Below are 24192 nucleotides of genomic sequence, written 5' to 3' on the forward strand. Positions count from 1 at the left end.
TGGGCAAGTCACTTAACCCTCATTGCCCCACAAAAAAAAAGAAAAGCTGTAGATTGATAAAAATCTTTACATGAAACAGAAGTTTCATATTTATATTTATATTTAAGTTTCTAATTATAGTCTGACTCAAAAAGCAGTAGGAGGAGCAGCTAGGTGGCACAGTAGATAGAGCACTAGTCCTGGATTCTTTTTTTTTTTTAGTGAGGCAATTGGGGTTAAGTGACTTGCCTAGGGTCACACAGCTAGTAAGTGTGTGTTAAGTGTCTGAGGCCGGATTTGAACTCAGGTACTCCTGACTCCAGGGCCGGTGCTCTATCCACTGTGCCATCTAGCTGCCCCTTTAGTCCTGGATTCTGAAGGACCTGAGTTCAAATCCAGCCTCAGACACTTAACACTTACTAGTTGTGTGACCCTGGGCAAGTCACTTAACCCCAATTGCCTCACCAAAAAAAAAAGAACTATTGCCCAATGGATAGGTCACAGCATTATCAACAAAAAATTCTGAAAGGAGCACAAGCTATCAACTACTATATAAAAGTATTAAAAATTAATAAACATGGGGCAGCTAGGTGGCACAGTGGATAGAGCACCGGCCCTGGAGCCAGGAGAACCTGAGTTCAAATCCGGCCTCAGACACTTAACGCTTACTAGCTGTGTGACCCTGGGCAAGTCACTTACCCCCAACTGCCTCACCAAAAAAAAAAAATTAATAAACAGAAAGATGTAAATTAAACCAACCTAAGAAAAGTGATCATCCATGACACAAAACTATTTTAAATAGAATAGCAAAGGCTATAAGTGCCAAAAAACCACTGATGATTCAATGAAGATAACTGTCTTTGGACTAGAGGAGGCACAGACTGTTTTCCCTTTCTTTGTATCCCTACTATTTAGCATAGTTCCTAGGAAATAGTAAACACTTTATAAATGGTTGCTCGCTTGACTTGAATATAAATGGATGACTGTAAGTTTTTTACTATTATAATGGGAGGGAATAACAATTTTATTTATTTAACCAAGAAGTGATCATCCCTAACCAGTCCCTCTCCTTCATCCAATATAACCAATTAATTGTGAAATATTTTTATTTCTAACTTCACTACCTATCTCCCATCTGATACCTTCTCACCATTCACCTGGCTAACACTTCAGGCTCTCATCACCCCTCATCTGGATTATTCCAACAGCTTAATTTTTCTCCTTGCCTTAAATCTTTCCCATTCTAGTCCATCCAACACATTGCTACTGAAGTAATTTTCCCTAAGTGCAAATCTGACTATATCACTCTGAGTCTGTCATATCATATTCTCTCTCTCTCTCTCTCTCTCTCTCTCTCTCTCTCTCTCTCTCCACTTTGGTCTTTCCTTAATTCCCGCTAACTGGCCACAATATGTATATTTTAAAATATGATTACAAAAATTAAGCTTTATGTTCTTTATTTAGCAGGTAAGATCAGTCCCATGTCTTTTGTCTCTGCCTCATAAAAGAGGGCAAATATTACGAAGCCAAAGAAACATGGAAAGAGTTTTATGAGGACCAAAAGAATAATTCACACAATTACCTCAAAAAAGTAAATGAAGACACCCAAAAAGCAATCATTCAATGTTGGTTCCAAATTAAAAGTTAAAAAACACTCTTCCTTTCTATTATCAAATGATAAATTATAAAAAAGTGAAGACTTACATATGCTGTGAGCAATTACTATATTAGATGGTTTTGCTCAAATATTTTATAGGAATTGTAAAGGTGGTGAGTGTTTATTGGAAGTGACTGATATGTCAAAACCACATCAATTTAAAAACTGTTTTGCTTTCATTTCTTGGTGTTCCATAAATGGCATTTTCATTTGTGGAACAAATGTTCTGCAGTGTAGTAAAGGGTTCCTCTATAAAGAAAGGGTGGTCTCTCCTAAGAACAGATTAAACTGAAATAGTACTATACCTAGTGCAATAATGACTTTTTCAAAGTGCTAGTGTCCTTCTTAAGGACAAGTTTCTGCTTCTTCTATAAATGACCAACATGGAAATGTTTTACATAATTGTACATGTATAACCTATACCTGATTGCTTACCGCCTCAGGCAAGTGGGAGGGAAGGGATGGAAAGAGTAATAGAATTTGGAACTCAAAACTTTAAATAAAAATGTTTATTTTTTAAAAAACCACACACACAATATGAGTTTCTAACACTTAGATCCTAAACTTATACATATATGTTAATACAAGATTCAACAAATCCCAGACAGGCTCATTTCCATTCTCCACCATTAAGCAATTTGAATTATACTACCTCAACTGGAAAGAAGCCCACAACACTTAACAGTATTACTAAGGTGTGACTGACCTTCCTAATCTACTATTCTAGTTTAAATAAGGGCTTGGGGAATCTGTTTCTTATGTGTACTCCAGGAAAGAAGAAAGATGGATAGATAGGGTAGGGAAAGGGACCTCTGGCTAATATAGTTTCCACTTGATCTATATAAGAGTTAGGGTGAAAAAAAAAAAAGAAAAAAAAAAGAGTTAGGGTGGTCAGATGTTCCTACCTCCTTCTTCAACTCTTTCCAGATACTCCCTGGTGACCATAAATTTAATATTTACCTAAATTGAGGAACAGAATGTTCTACAGTAGAATGCCTTTTTTTTCTTTTCTTAAACACTAAAAAAATTCTTTTGGATCCTGAATTTAGGGGATAATTCCTAGACGGAAAAAAATCTATTGATTCTTCTGTTATCACTGTTAAATTTAGTTCTTGTTGAGAGTTGACTTCCGTGCACATTCCCAAACCTAGAAACCAAATAGTAATTAGACTATGGCTGTGACCTAGCACTTGATTTTTGACTGCAACATATACATAAAGTCAGATCCCAATAGGAAAATAATTCACACACAGGTCTTTACTTACACTATATGTGCAAGGTCAAGTGGCTTCTCTGGTTGCTCAGGAAAAACAGGATGTGGGGGCTCCCTAGTGGGCACGCAACCCAGAGATTTACTAATTGCATGGCTCAGCTTCTTTGCAGGTGATTTCTGTATCAAAGGAAAAAAATAATCAATTAAATCTTCAAATGAATTGCCCATTGTGCTTCTAGAGACTATAATAAACATCTTTTCAAATACAGAACAAACTATCAGAAAGAGTAGTAGATTAGAAATTAAAGATCACGGGTTCTTGTAGTAAGTCTGCCATTTTAATGACTTTTTTCCAAGTCATTTAACCTTTCTTGGTCTCAACTAGATTAGATGATATTGGTGGTGTCTTTTAGCTGGAACACTACATAACTATGATTGAATAATTAAATAGTGGCAGGAAATCAAAGCTTCTCCAGGGTTATTTCTATTTTATATATTCTAGCCACACAATATTCCAAACATTTATGCCATGGAATAGTTTTTCCAAATCAAACTTTCTTTTCCTTTCTGTTCATCTTGAAATTTTATTTATTTATTTGGGGGGTGGGGTTGGGCAATAGGGGTTGCCCAAGGTCACACAGCTAGTAAGTGTTAAGTGTCTGAAGCCAGGTTTGAACTCAGGTCCTCCTGAATTCAGGGACAGTTCTCTATCCCCTGCGCCACCTAGCTGCCCCCTCATCTTGAAATTTTTATGTCAATTCCCTTTGTTTCTATGATTATAGCACTGTCCCAGCATTACTACTATAGTTTATTTCCTCAATCATATACAAGTAACCTCTCAGGTAAAGACAATATGAAGGATTAAGTATTTAAAAGAAAGGAAATCTAACTTCCCAGAAAAGCAAATTAATACTATCCATTTAATAAGCTTCAGCTGGCTTTTTAATGCATGTTGAATGGAATACCCCTGGCTGAAAATGGAAAAAAGTCACTGAACTGGAAAAAAAAAAAAAACCTAGTTAAAAGGGTTTTCAGATGCCAAGCTTCACTGGGGAATCTAATTTTGAAATGGGATTGAGAGTATAAAGTGCATTCATTTTAAATCAAATCTAGTAGCCAATAACCTTTAAAAAAAAAACTATGTATATTAATCCTTAACTCTTAAGTGATTACAACCTAAGAATAAGAAGAGGAAATTAGATTAAATTGCAATTGCTCAATTAGGAAACAGTGAGAAAGGTACTAAATAATAATAATTAGATGTTCTTTTAAAATTTTGCTAAAGATTATCTTTAAATATACTTTTTTTTTAAAAAAATCAAGAGAGATGAGAGGTCAAAGTGCTAGTCTGAAAGCTTGATATGCTTGTGTTAGTAGTTGCAGGGGGGCAGGGCACTTTAAAAGTTATGTCAGGGGGCAGCTAGGTGGCGCAGTGGATAAAGCACCAGCCCTGGATTCAGGAGGACCTGAGTTCAAATCCGGTTTCAGACACTTAACACTTACTAGCTGTGTGACCCTGGGCAAGTCACTTAACCCCAATTGCCTCACAAAAAAAAGTTATGTCAATGTTGTTTTATGCCAAGCTTTATAAATAAAATTATATAATTTTATTTTAAAATAAGGAATATGCCTTATTTTTAAATGCTGTTTAAAAAAAAAAAACAACATTGCTATAGAGCAACTAGGTAGTGCAGTGGATAGAGCACTGGCCCTGGAGTCAGGAGGACCCGAGTTCAAATCCAGTCTCAGACACTTGATATTTACTAGCTGTGTGACCCTGGGCAAGTCACTTAATCCCAACTGCCTCAAAAAAAAATCCATTGCTATAATCATGATCTTATGTAAAAGTTGCCCACAGCATCAATATTATGTTTGAACAATATTAGTCAGGCCATGACTCTAGCATCAACATCTGTCATGGTCCCTATAAGAAAGAAAAATAATGAAAAGGTAAGGGGACAGTCACTTGAGTGCTAATGTTATAAAAAATATAATAAATTGACCATTGTGTAATTATAATGACCAAGCTTATCTCTAGAGAAAAGTTAAGAAAATATCCCTGACTTGGTTGGACTATAAGTGTGGAATATGGCTTATTTTGTCAGATGAGTTCAATATGTTATTTGGTTTTAATTAATTTTTTTCTCTTTTTTAATATAAAAGGAATGTCATTCTGGGTAGGAGAGAGAGAAGAGCTGTATTTAGAAATGACTGTAATATTACAACAAAAAGCATCAATAGAAATTTTTTAAATTAAATGACAATAAGGGTCATATTTCTTAAAATGTAATATAGTACAACCTTCCCAAAGCCATGTTAGACAAATTTTTGCCTATTTAAAAGTTTTTAGTTTTATTTATTTGAACACCAAAAAATGATAATTTCCATTCATATAGTAGAACATAAAAATAGTTTATATGACTTTATGTGAAACTGTGAAGCTCCATCTAATATCCCTTGGTTTTAACGAAAAAAGTATGTAATAAATTTCATGTATTACTTTCAAAACTGACCTACCTGTCTATGTTTATTTCTTTACTTTCTCCTTTTCTCTTCTGTGCAATTTTCAAAAAATGTTTTACTAACCCTTTGGGGTTTTTTTGGGGGGGGGCATCAGTATTGCTAACCTTTCCTTCTCCCAATATCCCTCCCAATTAAAAAAAAAAACTGAAAGAAAAGGAAAGAAAACTCTGTAACATATAAGCATAGTCAAACAAAAGAAACCACACAATGGCCATGTTCGAAACATATGTCTCTCACCTTGTGTCCATCACTTCTTTGGACAATATGTCTCACTGTAAGTTTTTCTGGGGATATTGTTGGACACTGTAGTGATCAGAGTTTTTAAGTCTTGCAAAGTTATTTTTCTTTACACATTGTTGTCCTTTTATAAACTGCTCTCCTGGTTCTACTCACTTAATATTTCAAAAGTTCATATTACCCAAGATTCTATGAAATAGTTTTATCATTTCTTATGGTACAATAATATTCCTTTCTATTCATATAACATGATGATTTGTTCAACCATTCCTCAAATGCAGCACCCCATTAGATACTAGTGCTTTTCTTTTTTTCCCCTTTTAATTTCCATTTGAAGATCAGGAACCCTATTTTGCTTGTGACTATTTCTAGTAAATTCCTGTCCCATCTGCATCCCCACTTGTTCCCCAGTTCAGTTTGATTAATTTCTATGCCAAAATGTGTCTCAGTGTACTCAAACCTTTTCTGTCCATTACAGGTAAGAATGAGTTCATCTGATGCCCTTTTCCCCACTTGCTTCCTCCATATTTGTATATACTCTTTTTTTTCTTCATGTTGCACCTATGAGAAATCACAAGTTCCATCCCCTCCTCCATCTTCTTACACTAAGTGTATTCCTTCCCTTCTCTTTCCTTCCTTTCCTCATTCTAAAATGCTCTCTTACAAGAAAACTAATTTAACATCAAGACCTCTGTTTTTCTTATTTAACTCCTTTATACTTTAACTTGTGTGTGTGTGTGTGTGTTTTGTTTTGTTTTGTTTTTGCAGGGCAATGAGGGTTAAGTGACTTGCCCAGGGTCACACAGCTATTAAATATAAAGTGTCTAAGGCCAGATTTGAACTCAGGTCCTCCTGAATCCAAGGCTGGTGCTTTATGCACTGCACCACCTAGCTGCCCCTATCCTTTAACTTTTAATTTAACTTCCCTTTGAAGACATTAAGATCCTGAAGAGATAAGTGTTTCTTTTCCCTCTATTAAAATGTGATATCATCCTATAACTCCATCTATCTGCTCAAATAATTTACTTAACTTGATTTCTCTAGACTCTTGTTTTTGATTTTCAAAGTGCCTGATCAGCTCAAGTCTTTTCATCAGAAATACTTTTAAAAGTCCTCTAATTACACTAAAGCTCTATTTTTTCCCCTCATGCAGATGTATAGTCAACATTGAAGGGGAAGTTATTCTTGACTTTACCTTTTGTCTTTTGGGATCATGTATTGTAAGATCTCTAAATGTTTATAAGCTTTCAGGTCTACTTGTATGATAGGAAGAGAAAATAGGCTAATCACATGGGATGAGTAAGGAATGACTGGTGGAAAGCTAAGGTCCTCCAATTTTATCCTCAAAGCGTCCAAAGAAAGCGAAGGCCACAAACACAGTGAATATACACCCTGTAACAAACTTATAGGAGGACATAAAAGAGTCACACAGGATATACAAGCATGAATATGTTTCAACTTGTTTAATTGGAGTGATCAAATCAATGAAATCACAGGTCTGGGTTAGGAGCTATGACCATGAAGAATTCAGAAAAGTATAGGAAGACTTATAAGAACTTATCATATGCAAAATGAAGTAAGGCAAGGAACTAGGAAAACAATAAACAAAATGAGTACAACAATGTGAACAACAAAAAATGTATTTTATTATAATGACAAAGCCTGACCCCTAAGTGATAAAAAATGAAAATTTTCCCTTAATGGGGCAACCATGGGTATTGAATAACACATATATGGTCAGACTCAGTTGATGAGATTTCTAGTTTTGCTGAATTATTTTTTGTAAAACCTTTTTCTTTTCATTTTTGTTACAAAGGAAATATCACTAAATAGGGGAGGCAGAGTAGATATATTCAGAAATGAACATGATGACAAAAGAAAAGACAGAATAATTTTTAAAGGGGCTATCAGAATAGTCCAGGTGAAGGATAATAGATGAGGCTAGAATGTGACTTATGTGATTGAGAGAAAGAAAAATGTTCAAGACATGCAATGGAGATATAATTGACAAGATTTAGCAACTTATTAAAATGGAACATAAATAAGAGAAGTCTTGAGGAAGATTCTGAGGTCACACTGTTGTCTCACTTAGTACATAATACACTGAGCTTCCCAGATTATTTTGTAGATTACTGTTTTCTTGCCATTGAATTTCTGGAGCTGATTTTTTTTTTGAAGTAAAATATAAGACTTTATATTTAGCTCTATAAATTTCACCCTATTAGATTTGACTCAATGTGCAAAGCTGTTAGAATACTGTGGATCCTGATTTTGTCATCCAGTAAGTTAGATGCTTTCTCTGCTTTATATCATCTATAAATTTGATAAGTACACTGTGCCTTTATCCAAGTAGCTCATAAAAGCAGTTAAAACAGCACAATGCCAAACAACAGATTCCCCAGGGCGCTTCACCAAAAAAACTTCCAAAATAACATTAAATGACAGATGGTTACTTTTTGGATTCAGTCATTCAATTAATTCTCTATCTAGGTCACATCTATCTTTTTCTCAACATGAGACACTCATATGCTTTGTTAAAATCTAGGTAAACAATATCTACAGTCTGCTCCTGATCTACCAGTCTATTAACTGTGTCAAAAAAGTTAATTAGTCTCACATAACCTATTCTTGATGAAGATGTACTTTGTTCATTTAATATTATAAAGGTCCCTGTAAAAGTCAGCAGGAGAGCACTGAGCACTAAGTACAATGTGGTCTACTTCCTCAGTCAGCCACACAAAAAGGTACAAAAGAAATGTGTGAAAAGCTCACATCAGAAAGTGTTCAGTTACTGCGCATCTCAAAACCAGGAATCTAAGAGATGAAAGCCAACACAGTCAAGACTTTAAGGGTCTGGGATCTTCATTGATGGAATGAACACCCCTTCACAGGTGAAAGATCTTTTAAAGTATCCTTAATGACCCTTCCAAACTCTTTCAATGATACAAATAGGGTGTATTGATACCTAATCTACAGGGAGGCAAAGAAAACTATAACATACTATCATTAATGAATACCAATACTTATATCATAAATTAAATATTAGCAAAGAGGTTGCAACAACACATTTTTTAAATGATGAATTATGACCAGACTGAATTTATACCAGGAATGCAAGGTTGGATCAATATATAAGGAAAACTATAAACATAACAGATCATGTTAATAACAAACATAATAAAAACCACATGATTACATCAACAGATGCTGGGAAAGATCTTGACAAAATCCCACATCTATTTCTGCTTAAAAAAAAAAAAAACAACAACACTAGGTAGAATAACACTAAGTGAACCATAACTTTATATGGTAAGTAGTCGCTATCTAAAACTGAGAACCAACATTATATGTAGTGGAGAAAGACTAGAAGCTTCCACCATAAGAGAAGACTGCTAAAGCAAGAATGTTCATTATTATCACAATTATTTAACATAGTTCTAGAAATGCTAGCTTTAGCGCTAAGATAAGAAAAAGAAACAGGAGAAATGAGCATAGAATTAAAACTGTCAGTTTTTGTAGATGATGCATGAATCTACAGAACTCCAATGAAGCAACTAAAAATAAATTAAATGGAGACAGAGAAAGAGACCTCCCCCAATGTGAGCGAAATGGGGCAGTAAATAGAGTGCAAGGCATGGAGTCAGAAAGATCTGAGTTCAAGACCTGCCTCAGACACTTATTAACTATGTCAACTATGTCAGCTTCTTCAACTGTGGGTCACATAACTGAATGTGGGGGGTTGCAAAAAAATTGGCAATAGAAAAAGGTTATACATAACTATCTTATACACCTGGGGTCATGTAAAAATTTCTTGGGCAAAAAGGGGTCCCGAGTGGAAAAAGTTTAAGAAGCTCTGAACTATGCAATCCTGGGCAAATCACTTAACCTGTATTACCTTCAGTTTACTCATCTGTAAAATGGAGATAATAATAGCAACCATCTCCCAGCATTGTTGTAAAGATCAAATGAGATAATAATTGTGAAATTCTTAGCACAGTGTCTGGTACATAGTAGATACCATATAAATATTAACTACTACTATTTTTTTTTTTTGTGGGGCAATGGGGGTTAAGTGACTTGCCCAGGATCACACAGCTAGTAAGTGTCAAGTGTCTGAGGCCGGATTTGAACTCAGATACTCCTGAATCCAGGGCCAGCGCTTTAACCACTGCGCCATCTAGCTGCCCCCCCTACTACTATTACTATTATTATTATTATTATTGTAACTACTACTACCACCACCACCACCACCACTACTGTTACCACCACCATCACAATACGTCCTTGGGATAGGGACAATACAGGAAGGTGGGGAAATGACACCTCTCCAGCTTTGTGTCCCGGGCTCTGTGTCTCTCCCTTCTCAGTGTTTATCTCTATCCACTTTTCCTGTCTCATTCTCCCAGGTTTTGCCACCCTTTCTTTAGTGCTCAGGCAGTATCTTCTGTTTCTGTCACCATCTCTCTGCCTCTGCTATTCTCCTTGTCTCTGTCTCTCTCTACCAATGTCCACATCTATATTTTTTTTATTTGTAAGCATCTGTTTCCCTTGGTTACACTCTTTGTCTCTGTTTCGTCCACAGTATTAGCCCTGCCCCAACCCCGGTTCCCAACCATGTAGAGTGAAGTATGCAGAACAATTTATACAATTAGGACATCATTATAAGGAGAAAAAAAACTTCGAAAGATTTAAGAATGCTGATCAATGCAATGACCAATCATGATTCTAGAAGAACAATGATGGAGTAAACTATCTACCTCCTAAAAGAGAGATGATGGACTGAATTAGCTAAACATTTTTAGACTGACATTATAGGTATTTGTTTTACTTCTATATGCACATTTGTTACAAGGGTTTTGGTTTTCTTTTTTCCAAAGGAGAAATGGTGAACAGGAGAGGGGCAGACATAGATAAGGTTGTCCAAACCAAGGGGAAAAAGAAAAAGTTGTCACTAAAGAAAAAAAAAAAACTAACCTATGCACAGAAGAAAACAGAAAGAAGACCAGAAGAATCACAACAAGCAGGATAGCTTTGAAAGTTAAAGGTTGAATGTATTATATACTTGAAAAACTACACAAAACAGAAATTCAGTTTCATGTATAGTCCTCATTTCCTCTTCTACTATGTATATTTCCCCAAATGTCCATTTTCTTTGGTGTTTAAGTTCAAAACAAAAATAAATAAATCCTTTCCCCATAAAAGTATCCCTCATAAATCATAATTCCCATAACAGCAGAATTCATGCCTAGTATTTTAGTCTAAAGCCAGTAAAATTGAATGAGCAGTCACAAAAGACAAAAATTGCAATGAAAAGCCATTTTACTAAATCAAAAATTATAGAGTCAATGTATAAGGTATATTGTTATTATTTCTCCCATTTAATTGGTTCTTAGATGGGCAGTACTATAGGGGTTCTAGTGGGAATAGAAGCCCCTTCCAAAAAATAAGCAGAGAGCTTCTAGAAAGAACAGGAACAAGGGATGCGGTGAAAACAAAGAAAAGAATCAAACTAATTTTTTAAATTTTCCATAATACATTCTAGGTCCAAGAATGCAGCAGCTCAACCCACAGGCTAAAACAACATACCTCTGGGAGGAGACAAAGATTGATGTCAAGTTCTGACCATGCCCCAAATGAAGTCAAACTCTGACACCCCGGAACCTGACAGCTGATTTTGGTTTCATCAGTCACTAGGCAATAGTCAGAGGGTCAACTCCAACTCTTACTAGGGGCATGATAAGTAACTCTTATGATAAGGGCTTTCCCAGGAGCATAGTCTCAAGCTCAGGAAGCTTAGGTACTTATAGCCCCCATGAGAAAAAGGGCAGCCTCCATGGCAGGAACATTAGATCTCCTCTAAAATGGTCTCTCCATGGAGTGAATAACAGCATGATCACAGAGTGGTAGCAACAAGATACCCACGGAAATGGATGGAGCCAACTTGGATAAGGAAGGGAGAGGGAGTAGAAGTAGGAAAGGAAAAAGAACCACAAGAAGCAAAATAAACCTGATGGAAATTCTGGGGTTGGGGCAGAGATGATGGCCATGTTGAAAATTTCTCCTGACCTCTGGAAGGGATTATGAGACCCTCCATTAAATCTTCTTGGGAGCTTTCTGCTCAATACCTCTTTAGGAGAAGATTCAAGCTTGTCCTTGAGGCTCACTAGCTGCATGAGGTCCTTACCTAATAGCTTTCAACTTTTTGCTCCTATGGGCAGTCTAATATATTCTTCATCCCCTCCACAACCTGGGGTGCTTTCCCTCTGATAAACCACTCCAGCCCAAAGTCCCCACAACAATGGAAAGAATACAGTAGTTCCCTTGATCTGATAAATGAAGAGGCCCCCAGAAAACTAAAAAAAAAATAAAAAAAACCAAACAACCTTGAGGCATCATGTCAAAATAAGAGCAGCAATAACAGCCCCAAACCCCTTTTCCCTATCTAGAAGTTTCTTCCAGCATTCCTTTAGGTGAGTCAGCACCTATCTTGAACCTTAAGAGATACAACAGTTCCAAACTCTCTATTCTCTGCCTTCAATGCCTGGTGTTACTTGACACAGATAAGAATCCTATAAAAATCCACCCTACTTCACCCACAAGGGATGCCTAACTACATCCAGGACCCCAGCAGACTTCTCTAAGTCCATCCTACTTGACTACATCTGTATACCATTTGAGTATCCCCTGCTCAATAAGGCTTGCTTGCTTTACTTCTTCTGCTGACCTCTCCCACCTTGGGCTGCATTTTGTCTGGTAGTTCTCTTCTTAGAAGCATGACTTCATTCAAGGCTGTGACTACAGATTTAGTAGCCACACCTATTTCCCAAGTTCTTGATTTAGGAACTATTGAGATCAAGGGCTAAATTAGAGAAATGTGCCTTGATGGTGGGGCTCTTCTCCTTCCTAACATCAGTGCTATGACAAGGGACCTTTCCTCAAACCTCAAGTCCCTCAGGATTTTCCCCTCCCACATAATTAGCAGATAAATAAGAATATTGGGGTTTCCCCACTACCAGTATTAAGACACAGAAAGGACACCGGCAATGTGACATGGGGTGCATAGGCACAAAGTGCTGTTCAAAACGCAAGCATTCTGGCATCTGTGGTTCCAGTGCCATTCCTCCCACCAGTAAACCTTGTGTATTCCCCTACCCAACTCCCACAGCCTACCAGACCAGTATGATGTTTAAAATAATACTCTGCTTCTTCTGGAGAATCAGCACTACCAGCAAGAGGTGAGACAAAACCTCTAATCCCACCTTTCTCTGGGCTGATTATATCAAGCCACAAGGAAGCAAAATTGCATTAATGGCCTCTAAAAGGACTAGGCCAGCTGAGCCAGCACAAGATAGAAGTTGCCTTTACAACAGCAAATACCTAACAACATTTTCTTATTGAAATGACTATGCTAAATTTACACTGTACCTTAACACATGAATGGCTACTTAGACACAATCACCCCACCCAGGGGGCAGCATGGCCATTCTCAGTCCAATGACTGCTAGTTCTCAACTCTTCCCCGTCTCCTGGCTGCTCCAGAGGATATCTTCTTCTCCAACCTCAGTGCTAACTGCCTTCACAGCATCTTGAGTCCTATCCTATCTTAGATCCCGATCTTTAACTGAGCACCAGGTATGTTGGTGTAAGAAAAAGAGCACTTGATGGACTTAGAGCCAGGAGGTTCATGAGCTTTAATTCTAGCTGATTCTTAACAGCTATGTGATCCTGAGTAAATGACTTCACCTCTGTGAATCCATTTCCTCTTCTGTAAAACGGAGAAAATATTTGCACTATCTGCCTTATCAGGTTTTTGCGGAGAAAGTGTCTTATAAACTTCATATATAAATGGGTTTTTATTATTATAAGCAGAAATTGCAATTCAATGGAAAGAAATGCTACCTAACAATTACAGCTATGCCAAAGTGACATGAGCTGCTTGCCTTAGCAGTTTAAGTTCTCCTTCATTGCAAGTCTTCAAGTAAAGGCTGGATGACTCAAGAGAGAATTCATACCACCCTGATGGTAAATTATTTAACTTGAAAAGACTACAAACCAAGACTAATGTGGAAGGAGAATTGGTGTTTGACTTTTTGTTCACAGATGATTTTGCACTCAATGCAGCCTCTGAGGTTGAGATACAACAGAGTAGGGATCGATTTTCTGCAGCTTGTGTAAATTTTGGCCTGACACAACATCAAGAAAACTGAAGGTCTACAGAGAAATTGTGCTGACCTTATTGTTGCATGCCCATGAAAACCCGAACAGTATCAGCACCATGCTAGGAAACTGAATCACTTCCATTTGATTTGTCTTAGGTAAATTCTGAAGATCACCTGGCAAGATAAGGTACCAGAGACTGAGGTCCTTTCTCAAGCTGAATTGCTAAGTATTCAAACTCTGGCAGAGAGCACAATTCCAATGAGCTGGTTACATTGTTCAAATGCCAAACATTCATTCTTCTAATGAAGAATTCACACAAGGCAAGGACTCAAACAGAGGTCAGAAGAAGCCATACAAGAACATTCTTACAGTTTCTCTAAAGAACTTTGGAATCAACTGTGAGACATGGGAGACTGGCAAAGATTGGCAAAGGATCACCCAGCATGGTGTACCCACATCAAAGAAGGTGCTGTGCTCTATGAGCAAAGCAGAACTGCAGTAGCTCAAAAGAAACATGAGATACACAAATTTAGAGACATCTCCACTTCAAATGTTTATATGGATTATTTGTACCCAAACTGTGGTAGAGCCTTCCAAGATCACATTAATTTCATCAGCCACAGTCAGACATACTGTACCCTGACCCCAACATAGCAATGCCATTTTGGTCCTCTTTGAGCATAAAGAACAACAACCAATGCTTGGACTAGATAATACATGAGCCCATCATAATTCTATGTAGTATGCATCTAAGTGTAATGATATTAATTCTACTATAAGCACCCTCTAACTTACCAAGAGGTTATATTGCAAAAGTCCCTCAATAAATCATTTGCATCCTAACAGAAATTTTTATAAATAATGGTAGGCTCCTAGCCCATGAAAATGTACCTGTAGTACAAAAGTATTATTGAAACCAAGCACTAGTTCTAAAGGAACTTTCTATAGGAAAAAGCCTTTGAAGTTCAAATGAAGGTGCTGGGAGCACATCTTCAGTGCCTAATTAAGCTCTTTCACCTTCTACCTCAATAGCACATAGAGGATTCTCCTCCTCTTTGCTACTGGAGTTGCCCTTTCCCTGCTATAGCCCCAATACTGGAAATTAGAATATCACTGAACCCCACCCACAACCCCAGAGGTGAGCAGCAGCCTGTGTGAGAACTTCCTTCTCCCCAATAATAAAAGTAAGAGTTCTCCAGCACCTTTTCTATAGCAACACAGGAGCTCTAGCAGTGGGGTTAAGAGTTCCTGGGATGATAGCAGTGATAGTGGCACTCATAGTGGAGGTGAAGCAGTAACATTATCAATGAGAGCTAACTCCTCCATTGCAGGCTCATTCATACTTACACAGAGTTGGTAAATTAGGTGTTCCTACCCTGGAAAGGCTAATACAACCACCAGTTACTTTGAGCTAGAATTTGACAGACAGAAAAATGTTACATATCTGAATGCTCATTACTTTTTCTAAATTAGTGTATATCCATAGAAATACATGTATATTCATTACATTTTCAGTGTATTCAGAGAAACAGCTGGATCCCAAATTTGTAATATGTATAAAAAGAATTACTTAAATAGTCACAAATCACTCAAAAAGAATAACTTACATTTCTATGGTACTGTAGGTTTTATATAGTGCATTGTTTTATTTGATCAGATATTATGATTAATATAAAACAGGTAAATATCCCTATTTAATATAGCCACATCTCAGGGGGTTGCTGAAAATACCATAAAAAAATAGAGGAGAAGAAACACATTCCCTCAAACCCCACTCTTTCCTACACATGGAAGTTAGATGTACATTCCTCATATTAGCTCTGGTGGCCACCTGTCAAGCCCAGAAAAGATCTAAAGAAGTGGGAAGGTTTTGGGGAAAGTGATAAATTGTTTAAAGGAAATTGTTCTTTTGAATAACTGCTTGGAGTAAGTTATCCATGACATCTTCTTGCTGTTGAAAAGTTTCACAGCTTATCATCTACATACCAATTCTTCCTTTGTTAAGTCTCCATCTCTAGAACAGTTGGATATATTTCAAATGTCCTGGTGTTTGAATCAAAGTTTATACATCTGGACATCACAACAGGAAGGAAATAATTCAAAAAAATAAAACAAATGTCAATTGATATGGGCTGTGTTAATATACAGCTGCTGAAATGACCAAGACTTAAGTGTTTCCAACAACCTGCTGAGAAGCCATCAGGTTCACTAGTAATCCACCCTCCCAGTCCCTGGAAGAGCTCAGAAATCTCAAGAGTTCTGGGCCTGAGAGGCTCTTAGTGATCTAAACCTGGAGACTGGCTTCCAGTCCAGAGGACTTCTGACTGGTTTGACAAGGTCAAGGCCTCCTCAGGGATGTCCCACCACTTAAGAGAAGAATTCTGTGAATCCTAGTTTGTTGTAAACCACTCAAGATTAGTGGATCAGAATCCTCTGATGACCCTATGATCTACCAAACTATGGGGGCAAGCCCAGGGTCAGAAGTTTCTTCTTCCTCTCTTCTGGTTCTCTTTTGAGACCCACAGTTCCCTGGAAAAGAATTAGGAAGATCTAGCATTCCCTAAAAAGTATGTATTTGTAAAACTGATGAGTTAAAACATCTAAGTAAAGAAGCTATGGGATACTACTAAACTCTCCATGCTACTTCTCTCCATAAAGACAAAAGGTCAAAAATACTCCCCGCTCAAGTAAACAAGCTGCTAACTTCTCTATCCATAGATGTATTTCCACAAAACTTTAGGTACAACCGGAACTCCTATCCAAAAGCAGATGTAAAATGGAGGTCACATTGGGGCATGGGGGTGGATGAAAAACCTTCCTAACCCCCAAACCACCACAAAATCTTCATCCAATTGCCTCAGTTTTAAAGTAATCTTAAAAACAGCCCAGGACAAGTAAAAACTTATGCTAGAAGAGAAATAAGAGAAATGTTAATTTTGTTTATTTCACAGTACACCACACATGAATCTCTTAGGATGTGGTAGAGGCAGCTGGGTATGGGGGTGAGGAGAGTGCATAGGGCTTTATAACAAGGGAGAGATAATCCCACCAGAAGAATAAGCTCTATACCATCCATCTGCACTAACTTCCCCCCAACTGTCTACCCTCCAGAAAATAAAGTTCTAGAACTCCATAATTCGCAGGAACATTGATTGTGACAAGAAGTTTGAGGTGCAGGCCACCAAAACAGGAGAGGTAACAGGGCACGGGGCTTTCCATGCCATCCATTGGCTATACATAGAGTTTCAGAGCCACATGCCAGATCTGTACAAAATTGATATTTATTTTTAGGACTACTTAAAGAAATCTATTCTTGACCTTGTCAGTAGAGGGGATAAAGAATAGTAAATGGGAAAACAAATAAACAATTCTCTGTGAAGAACAAACTAATTAAAAAGTAGTGAGTAGGACAGCTAGATGGCACAGTGGATAAAGCACTGGCCCTAGATTCAGAAATTCAAATCCGGCCTCAGACACTTAACACTTACTAGCAGTGTGACCCTGGGAAAGTCACTTAACACCCACTGCCCCACAAAAAAAAAAAAAAAGGTAGTGAGTAACCAAAGACAAAACCAGAATTTGACAGCATTCCACAGCCATCACTTTCAGGTACTAACACCTGTAATTATCCTTGATGAGATGCTAGGAGAAAAATGATTTACCTTATACTTAATTTGTACGTATTTTGTTTCCATGTACATGGGTACATTTTGTCTCTCCGGATAAATGTAAGGACTTTGTATCCCCAGCATTTTTGTCTTTGTACCCCCAGCATTTGGCACAGTTCCTGGAACATGGTGGACACAATAAATGCTTGATTGGTGGTCCCTGGTCCCTTACTGGTCCCTGGGTCATACCATACCAAAACCCCACACCTGTCTCCACATATATTTGCCCTAATATAGATAACACTTATCCTTTTCTTAACTCCTTTTTCACTATTTTACATACTTTAACATGATACATGATCTTGTTTTTCCCTCTACTTATGACCTCCTCTAAGCCTCACGGTGGAGTGGAGGTGACCCTAAAGCAGGGGTTTGAACCTGAAGTCCACAGTGCATGGATATATTGCAGGGGTTCATGAATTTGGAAGGAAAAAATGTTATATTTTTACTTTCACTAATCTTTGGTTTCCTTTGTAATCCTATGTATTTTATTTTATGCGCTTGAAAACATTATTCTGAAAAGGGGTCCACAGACTTCACTAGATTGCCAAACAAGCCAAAGACAAAAAAAAGGTTATGAACGCCCACCCTAGAGATTCTAAAATGACACAGCCAAGGCATATAAGGACTGGAAGGTCCTATCAGGATAGGCTGACAGGCTGTCTCTCTGTCATGTGAGGACTAGCCTCAGTGAAGCTCAACATCAGAAGGCTGAACCTCAAGTGATGAGTTTGCTTTGCCAAAGGAACTCATGAGGACCATTTATTACAGTTACAGAGGGGCTATGGCTTGTGCTAATGGATGAAATGCCCATGATAAAAAAAAAAAAACCAGAGATCTCCTAGGTACTAAAATATATCTTTCTGTTTAACCAATTCAAGTGCATAAATCATCCACAAAAATCTGCAAACTCCTTGAGGGTAAGGATTATTTCTTATATTCTCTTTGTAACTCCCAGGGTGTTTAATAATGTACTAGGTACATAGTGGTCCTTCAGTGAGAGCTGCTGGATGGACAATTAGTAGCAGGCAATAGATGGATGAACTAGGGACACACTGGACCCATATTACTTGACAGAGTTTAGGGGAGATGAAGTAGATGGTAAATGTCCAGCTACAAGAACATGACATGCTACTCTTGACAGGAGTAAGTTACCAAATTCTTGTTAAGCACAAGATCTTAACTCATTCAGATAAATTCTATCATGGGGTCATACATTGAGAACTGAAAAGGGCCTCAAAGACGGTTGAGGCCTAGAGGGAGGGATTTGCCCAAGGTCACTAAATTGGTTGTGAAAGCCAGAATCTGAAGCCACTCTTGTGAACCCAAATCCAATGTTCTTTCCACAGTTCCACTAGACACTGTCTGAAATAGTGACTTAACATCTAGACAACTCCAACAAACTGGGGTAAATTGTTTCTTAGAGTCCATAGGAAATGTGTAAGCATACAATTCCTGGAGGCTATTAAACCAATATAAAGTACTGCTACCAAAAAGAAGTTGGCTGTTGGCTGAATGGAGGAGTCTGCCATCTGCTGGGAAGAAATAGGAAATGGTCTAAGAATTTCTGTCAGGCATAAGGACAAAAGCAAATGCAGGCTAGGAATCTGAATGAGCTGGAGGCAACATGCAAAAGTCAACTTGTAAAATAAATTTAAATGCTCCGTACCTGTATTGAACATACATAATACCTGAAGTAATTTTAATTGTGCTCAGACAAGGAAAAATACATGCATAAATATTTACATATAAATATAATGTATCTGTATATAATTTTTAAAATATATTAAAGAGTATTAAAAGTATTTTTAATTACCTGAATTTCTCATAGCCCTAAATCCTACAGCACAAGTCACCAGAATCAAGTTGTTGTTCACACTTCAAGTACAATACCATATACACTTTCCTAGAAGTCTGAACTTGCTAAGCCATCCAAAGCATGGACATTGTAGCTCATTGTTATAGAAAGAGACCTGGACTGAGAGTCAGAAAACAGGAACTAGCACCATGACTACCACTAACTGAGCCTAACTGTGTGACCTTAGACAGGCCTTTTTCATTTCTTTGTCTCATGATTTCCTCATCTGTAAAATAAAGAAGTTGGACTATATGATCTGCAAAGTTCCTTCTACCCCCCCTCCAAGTATTATCAGCATCTATATCACAGAAATTCAAAATTAAAACATGAAGTCTCTTCAACAAATATTATCCCTCTCAGAAAAAAGAACATCCCAGATTACCTTTTTTTGGAATGAGCCAAAATTCCATCAGAAAGTAAAATTTCTATTAAATACAATACTTACCACTCTAAAAATATCTACACTCAAGGTTTTAAAGAGCAAACAATAATATCAAAATGAGAATTTGATTCTTCAAAAAGATCAAGTCATTTTAAGAGTTTAGTCATAAAAAGAGAACTAACAGGTTTAAAGATATGAAATTGAGGGTAGGAATATATAACATTGAGTTTCCCCAAGGCTCAGTGATCATTTATCATTTTTAATAAAAGTTCTTCAACTTTGCTAAAGACTGCAAACATTTTCATGTTACAAAATCCCTGTAGTGTTAAACAGCCAGATTATCACATAAAGCCATGTGAGTGAGCAAAAGAATGGCAGGTTAGTTATAATGTGGGCAAGTCTAATATAAAACAAAGTACAATTATTACATGCTTACTTTGAAAAGCATTGTATTAGGTCTGGGGTACAAACATTTATAAAGATAATTAAATACATGATCATTTGAGCAAGGAAAGAGTGCTAACAATTAAGGGGGATCAGTAAGGGTTTCCTGTGTGAAGTGATACGTGAGTGAAGCCTTGATGGAAGCTAAAGATTCTAAGTAGAGGAGGAAGGGAGGAAGTATATTCCCAGGTACATGGGGCGGATAGCTTTGGCAAAAGCTTTAAGGAAGGAAATACTATACCAAGTTCAGGGAAAAAGCACAAAGGTCAAATGACTAAAAGGAAGAAATGTGAAATAATCTGGAAAGGTAAAAGGGAACCAGACTGTAAAAGGCTTTAAATATCAAACTGGGGAGTTTCCATATTATCCTATAAGTGATAGAGAGCCATTGAAAAATTATGAGTAGGGGGCAGCTGGTGGCACAGTGGATAGAGCACTGGCCCTGGATTCAGGAGGACCTGAGTTCAAATCCGACCTCAGACACTTAACAATTACTAGCTGTGTGACCCTAGGCAAGTCACTTAACCCCAATTGCCTCCCCCCCCAAAAAAAGAAAAATTATGAGTAGGTGAGAAACAGTCAGACTTGTACTTGAGGTAGATTGTTTCAGCAGCTATGGAAATAATGAACTGCAAAGGGAAGAGACAAAAAGCAAAAAGGCCAATTAGAATGGGACAGATTTGGGAGATGTTTGGAGACTGAACTGGAAAGACCTGACAACCAACTGAATATGAGGGAGAAGAGACCTTGCCCTTGAGGGTAGGGGAGAGAGACGATTTGTACCCACATAAACGTATACAAAATATATACACAACTGTTTTGTAAAACTGGGTACTAGTAACTGAATGCCGGGGAAAGTGGAGTCCAAGAAAGCCTTTATGTAAAAGAAAGTAGGATATGGACAATGATCAGGCAAAGGTACGATTAAACTAGTAAAAGAAAAAACAGAATCATATAAACCATGGGAAGAGAAAGTATCTGGGAGAGGGGTCAAACAGTGTTAAAAGCAACAGAGAGGTCAAAAAGGATGAGGACTAAGGAAAAGCCACCAAGTTTCACAATTAAGAGATACTCGTAATCTGGAAAAAACAGATTTAGTCAAATTATAGAATTTGAAGTTAAACTGAAAAGGATTAAAAAATGAACTAGAGATAAGGCAGGAGACAAGGATTGTATATTTCACCTTTCCGAGCCTTGGTATGCCCATCTCTAAAAGAGTTAGACTTGATAATCTCTAAGGTCTACTTCTCTTTGCTGCAAAGAGGTCAAGGAGGAAGACTGAATAAATGTCATTACATCTGCCAAATAAGAGATTATTTGGAACTTTGTAAGGAGTAATCATGCCTCTACTCTTTATGAAACTGATACTTATTTTGAATTTTCACTGAAAATGTCTTCAGGAAAAAATTCAGGTAAACTTTTATGAAAACTGGTTGCCTGAACAGAGGCAAAATTCCCTTCTCCCAAATACCTACTTCAGCAAAAAGCCAAAAAATTTAAGAATTCAATGAGAATCTCAACTGTTTCTACCTCATAAATCTCCTTAGCCGCCTGTCTTTCTTTCTTTTTTTTTTTTTTAGAGGCAATTGGGGTTAAGTGACTTGCCCAGGGTCACACAGCTAGTAAGTGTTAAGTGTCTGAGGCCAGATTTGAACTCAGGTACCCCTGACTCCAGGGCCGGTGCTCTATCCACTGCGCCACCTAGCTGCCCTGCCGTCTGTCTTTCTAACAACTCTCATTCCTTCCCCATATTTTAGCTAAAGGTCAAAACCATTTATTCTTTCTTGAGGGAAAGTGGAATTGTCTGTGGCTATGGATTTTAAAAATTAGGCATATAGAATGAATGAAGGCTCTATCAATATTTCCTATGATACCATAGTTAAAATGAGAAGAGTGCTGACTAGCTTCTGCCTAGACAGAAATACTTTAATGTATAATGCAAAACATTATTTCACGACAAGATGCTCAATTAATTTTTTTTTAAATGTTGCCTATGAACAAGTCACTCAGATCCAAGTAAGGAGACCTGTGAAACTGTGAAGTCTGATGGAAAAAGATGACACTTTCTACTAGAATTTTCTATAAGTCACATCTAATAACACAGTGTGGAAGACTGCAAATGACCACTTCTATTTCCATGATTGTTCAAATTATTCTTGGAAAAATGCTCTTTATCTTTTACCCAAATGTTCTAGCATTCCTTGTCTAAAACATGAAATTAGTTCTTTCTCTCACATTGTCCAGTTTACTGGAGAAATGCTATTATAAACCCAGGGTGCACCAAGGCTGATGAATCATTAAAAATGTGGTAAATACATAGTAGCAATTTTCTTAGTCACCCTTCAGAGCAATGGGATTCTATTTGTACATTTCCAGCCTTTAAAATATTATGATACTGGGGGCAGCTAGGTGGCACAGTGGATAAAGCACTGGCCCTGGATTCAGGAGGACTGGAGTTCAAATCCAGCCTCAGACAGTTGACACTTACTAGCTGTGTGACCCTGGGCAAGTCACTTAACCCCCATTGCCCCACAAAAAAAAGAGAAAGAAAGAAAGAAAGAAAGAAAGAAAGAAAGAAAGAAAGAAAGAAAGAAAGAAAGAAAGAAAGAAAAATATTATGATACTGAAATTCTGATCTCAAAAAACCATTTAACTGTGAGTTCAATGAGATCAGAGACTGTCTTTTGCCTTTCTTTGTATACCCAGGACTTAGTAAAGTGTCTGGCATGTGGTGGGCATTTAATGTCTACTAACTGACTAATGCTTTGGTAAAAGGTGACTATACCAAGATATATGCTTTAAAAGTGACACATCTAAAAACAGAATTCTTTGCCCATAGAGTATCCCATGGCCATTCTCATTAGCGCAGGTTAACAGCATGGGAGAAGTTCTCTATTATTTTTGGTTAATAATATAAAAAGCCCTTGCCTCCTTTCAATAAACACTAAAAGAAGTCTCGACTTGGGGGCCACTGAAATGAGGATATGTCTTCTCTATATTACTTCACTTGGCGATCATCTCATCACCTCCCATGGATTTCATTACTATCTCTATGCTGATCATTCTCAGATCAACCTCTCCTGCCCCAACCCCTCTCCAGATCTCCAATATCATATCTCCAACTACCTTTCAGACATCTCCACCTGGATGTCTGGTAGACATCTTAAAATAAACATATCCGGGGGCAGCTAGATGGCACAGTGGATAGAGCACCAGCCCTGGATTCAGGAGGACCTGAGTTCAAATCTAGCCCCAGATACTTGACACTTACTAGTTGTGTGACCCTAGGCAAGTCACTTAACCCTCATTGCCCCTCCAAAAAAAAAAAAGTCTCTGCATCCACATCAGTTTCTTCAAACAATTGCCATTTCTTTTCTTTATATAAAGTACTTCTTTGGGCAGCTAGGTGGCGCAGTGGATAGAGCACCGGCCCTGGAGTCAGGAGTACCTGAGTTCAAATCCAGCCTCAGACACTTAACACTTACTAGCTATGTGACCCTGGGCAAGTTGCTTAACCCTAATTGCCTCACTAAAAAAAGAAGAAGGAAGAAGGAAGAAGGAGAAGGAGAAGAAGAAGAAGAAAGTACTTCTTTGTGTCTTCAGAATTCCATAAAGCTTGAAAGGGACATAGAGGTCATGTAATCCAACCTCTCATTTCACACACAAAGAAGCTGAGGCCCAGAAATGTGAAATGTTTTGTCTACGGTCACAGCTTTCCATATCTCTTTCATTTCTGGGTTTTTATTTATCTTTCCTTGGAAATATTTAAAATCTATTCTCCCCAAATCTTGGGTATATGTCAGATCATGCCTAGCTTTTCTCACCTTTATTCCCAATTCTAGGACAGGAGGTCCTTTTATGAGTGCGCGCACGTGTGTGTGTGTGTACATACAGTTTTTTGTACCCTCTAAGTTATGTCTAATAGGTAAACTTAGAAGAAGTTGGAGGTAGAGTGTAGGAGAGCATGAAAAAAGAGTTTTAGGGTGGACAATAAGCAAGGTTTACTCCAATTAGTTTTTGTACTGAAAATGTTTGTTTCCTCATTGAGGAGATATTAATGGATGAGCTTCT

The 24192-nt window shown here is 37.5% G+C and overlaps 1 protein-coding gene across 7 annotated transcripts in view; it reads right to left on the reverse strand.

Annotated features, from left to right (window-relative positions):
- Window positions 1-24192, reverse strand: part of DTNB (dystrobrevin beta) — a 356870-nt gene that overhangs the window by 189467 nt on the left and 143211 nt on the right. For all 7 annotated transcript variants that reach the window (XM_043986585.1, XM_043986582.1, XM_043986583.1 and 4 more), the window contains exon 9: window positions 2902-3026. In XM_043986585.1, coding sequence (XP_043842520.1) covers window positions 2902-3026 — 125 coding nt within the window. The remainder of the gene's footprint in view (window positions 1-2901; window positions 3027-24192) is intronic.

The sequence above is a fragment of the Dromiciops gliroides genome, chromosome 2 (genome assembly GCF_019393635.1).
Source record: "Dromiciops gliroides isolate mDroGli1 chromosome 2, mDroGli1.pri, whole genome shotgun sequence".
In the NCBI taxonomy this organism is placed as follows: Eukaryota; Metazoa; Chordata; class Mammalia; order Microbiotheria; family Microbiotheriidae; genus Dromiciops; species Dromiciops gliroides.